Source organism: Genypterus blacodes, unplaced genomic scaffold (assembly GCF_046128005.1).
Source record: "Genypterus blacodes isolate CSIRO-AG114 ecotype Tasmania unplaced genomic scaffold, CSIRO-AGI_Gbla_v1 ptg000054l_1, whole genome shotgun sequence".
NCBI lineage: Eukaryota > Metazoa > Chordata > Actinopteri > Ophidiiformes > Ophidiidae > Genypterus > Genypterus blacodes.
Genome location: NW_027466866.1, coordinates 2,248,157 through 2,251,685, shown reverse-complemented (window position 1 = coordinate 2,251,685; position 3,529 = coordinate 2,248,157). Strand labels below are relative to the sequence as shown.

The following is a 3,529-nucleotide window of genomic DNA, read 5'->3' as shown; positions in this document are numbered from 1 at the left end:
TTTCAGATGTTCCTGTGATGGTCTGAGCGTTTTCACACACATTGTCCCATACTACACATACTATACTGCTTACTCAGGTACACATCCTGCATAACATTAAATGGACACCAGGACATGTCAGTAAGAGTAATGCAGAATGTACAGTATTCATTGTAGGGTGGCTTATTTCATCTAAGGAGCCAGTATATCACAGATACCTCTTTGAACAATCTTTCACAACCACAATTTCACGATGAGACCAGATCATTGGGTCAGAACGGCATAAAAACAACTGTGTTATCTAATAAAGAGCGGTCTGTTGTTAAACTACTCCATTCTGTGAAGTCTGGATCTAGATCTTATTAAAAGAACCACTGAATTTTCCCCAGACCTCTTTGTCAAGCACAGCTGATTGCTTGCTCAGCTCATGTTGTTTCCATCAGCATTTACTAATTACAGACGTTTTAAATGAAGGCTCACATTGGCTTCATTTTAAACACTCTATAAACAGCACACACTAGGAAATGTTCAAATATATCGGCACATGTGTGTTGACGTTTGAATAAGAATTAGTAATGGTAAATTGATGAGATAAAAACAAATTACTAGAGTAGTTGAACGTATTTGTTTGCCCCTTTGTTTAGTTCCTACGCGTTGTTTCCAGCCGGCGCTATTTTGAGGGAGGACACGGAGGGGGATTCAGTTTAAGCGCGCTAGCCCATTAGCTACCAGCAGTTTCTTCACCTGCTTGTTCAATCTTTCCTCTACAAATGGCTGCTCCGGGTAAATATATAATTTTTGCAGTTTCTGAAGTTTTGTTGTACAAAGTCTTCGTTTGATATCAAATCTAAAACTCATCTGAGTGACGTTTTCACAACGGCGTGCTAACGTTTGCATTACGTACACAGACCAAACAACTTTTGCAGGTTAATCGAATCAATGCGGATATTAATACATTTATTATTAATAAAGCACAAGTCCAGATAAACCTTTCGCCTATAATACAAATAAAACATACTGCCTGGTTTTACTCAGAAAGTAACTTCACGTTCTTCTGTGATATATAAACAACAAATCATACCGGATGTTTGCTTCTTACCGCGCACTATTATTACTATTCTATTATTTAATTCGTGGCGCAAATATGTACAAATAAAACGTTTGGACAAATTTGAATAAAACTATAACATGAGTTTATAGCAGTGAAGGCAGAATATAAAACAGTAATAATATATATTATCAGCTGTAGACAGTTTACAATAACACCTGAGTTGTATGATTTACATGTTATTAACTCATTGTTTACTCTTTTAAATATCTACCAGGTCCTAATAAAGACAACATCAGAGCTGGGTGCAAGAAATGTGGCTATCGTGAGTATATGACAGATTTGATATGTTTATAGTTTCGGTTGGGTTTGATAGAATTTAGAGTCTGTTTTAAATTGTAGGTATAATTTAAAGTGGTATTAATACAAATGAGATACGTGTCCAATGTTTGGCCACTTTGTTTTTGTTTGTTACTGTTGCCTATTTCCCCGCTTCTTTGCTGTGACATTCCCCTGTTTTGCCTCATTTTTACCCAGCCGGCCACTTGACGTTCGAGTGTCGAAACTTTGTCAGAGTGGACCCACAGAAGGACATCGTGCTGGACGTGAGCAGCACCAGCACGGAGGAGAGCGAGGACGACACGCCTTTGGCTCTAAGCAACACAAAGCTGGGACGCAGTGGTCAGTGTGCGACGTCATCACACCGTGTTGTCGCTTCTCGCCATGTCTTGTTACAATGAGATTTATGCTTGATGGAGCTGTTTGTTTGTGTGTCGTAGGTGCCAATGACAGCGGAAGAAAAGAGAAACACAAACGGAGGAAAAGCAGAGAGAGAAAATCAAGAAAGAGGTAAACTTGCTTAATTTACTGTTATTAGTACTGGAATTGATGCGAGTTTGTTTGTGTTTTGTTTGTATTTGTAATGACATGATGTGACCAGAGGATGTCACCATCACTGTATAGAAACTAAGCAAACAAAGAGCTCAACTCTTCTCTCTTGCCCAGATCGGACTCCTCATCGAGCGACGAAGAGGTCTCAAAGAAGAAAAAGAAGCACAGCAGGTCCTCCTCCTCTTCCGACGACGAGGAAGAGGACATGAAAAAGAAGAAAAAACAGAAAAGCCAGAAGAAGAAAAGCAAAAAGAACAAAAGGGAACAAGGGAAGACTCAGAAGAAGAAACAGAAGAAGAGGAAAGAAGAGTCTTCCTCCTCCAGCTCCAGCTCGTCTTCTGACAGTGACTAAAATCTCTGCGGCGCTTAGCTTCGCTCAGCATTCCTACGTATTTTCTTGCTCGTGAAATTTGCTTTTGTGACGCCGCACGAGATAGATGACATCATCGCGTATCACACAGACAAACGCGGAAATCACGTCTGTCGATGGGAAAGGAAGTGAATACGTGTATACAAGTTAAACAACGTAAAGGAGGACAGGGATTATTGTTACGCCTGAGAATTTTGACCAAATCCTATTGCCCTTCGGCTCTTTGAAAACATTGTAAACACAACCTGCGGAAACATTTGGTTTCCTTGTCTCAGGCCAGAGTTTAGGCGGCGCACATCCAATGTCGTCACGGTCGCCATTTTGGTGCAGGTAATCTTTGTTTTAAATGTTTCTCTCAGGAACTTTCCATCCATCTGTATCAAACATTTAAAGGATTAAATGTTAACAAATTGCAACACCCGCCAATCGTACTTACTCACAAGTAACAGGAAAGTTTTTATTCTGATATGTTTGGAGTGTTGACCTCAATCTGCTCCGCACCAAGAAGTTCTTAGCTGTTTGACAAGTGGGTCATATCTTAATATTGGGTCCAGAATAGTTAAAAAGGTGAGACTGCTGGCCTGTGGGGCTCAAAGTCCAACTTGAAGCCACAGCCAAATAACTTTTCCTTTCTCTTTTCATAAAACATCTACAGCAATCATTTATGTACTGAGTGTGATGTTTCAAATTGTAATTATGATACAGGTGAAGTTGGCAGTACAGGCGATATTGTCCTCTGACCTGTAGAGGGCAGCAACGGACCTAAAATGTGCTCAGCCTGCTTCGGTCCAAGGTTCAACCAGCCAAGTGAAACTAAAATGACACATTGTGAGCAAATGTGAGATTCTACAATGAAATACTACACACAACCTGATGAGTTTGTTGTGGATTTTGTGAGAAACTTAATCTATTTACACACCCCAGGGGACGATACTAAGATCACAGCACACACGCTCACCCTCTCTGCATCTATTAAAAAAGCCTTTTTACTCCATCTAGTGGTCAAAGCGTGAATACCCAGACTCCACTTCATCCCCTCAAGGTTGCAATTAATAATGCTGCTATACCACCTGAACTGATGAAGTTTAACAGGCAGACAGAGAGACGGGACAGACGGACAGACTTGGAGGAGTGTTCAGAAGACGCCTGGCGCACATTTGATTTGCCAAATAATGGCGAGGAGACAAGCTGCCGTCCATCACGTTGGCTCCACTCATTGATGGAAACTGTCAAACATCAAT

At 40.7% G+C, this 3,529-nt stretch overlaps 1 protein-coding gene across 1 annotated transcript; it reads left to right on the top strand.

Annotated features, from left to right (window-relative positions):
- The first annotated feature begins 655 nt into the window (after positions 1-655).
- Positions 656-3,157, top strand: srek1ip1 (SREK1-interacting protein 1). Its single transcript, XM_076151420.1, has 5 exons — positions 656-762; positions 1,305-1,352; positions 1,565-1,708; positions 1,807-1,876; positions 2,033-3,157. The coding sequence occupies exons 1-5, from the start codon at positions 750-752 to the stop codon at positions 2,268-2,270; spliced, it is 513 nt and encodes a 170-aa protein (XP_076007535.1). The 5' UTR covers positions 656-749; the 3' UTR covers positions 2,271-3,157.
- The last annotated feature ends 372 nt before the right edge of the window (positions 3,158-3,529 follow it).

Coding starts and splice junctions, on each gene's coding strand:
- srek1ip1 (XM_076151420.1), top strand. Junction 1,353..1,564: donor GTGCAAGAAATGTGGCTATC/GTGAGTATATGA, acceptor ATTTTTACCCAG/CCGGCCACTTGACGTTCGAG. Junction 1,709..1,806: donor CACAAAGCTGGGACGCAGTG/GTCAGTGTGCGA, acceptor TGTGTGTCGTAG/GTGCCAATGACAGCGGAAGA.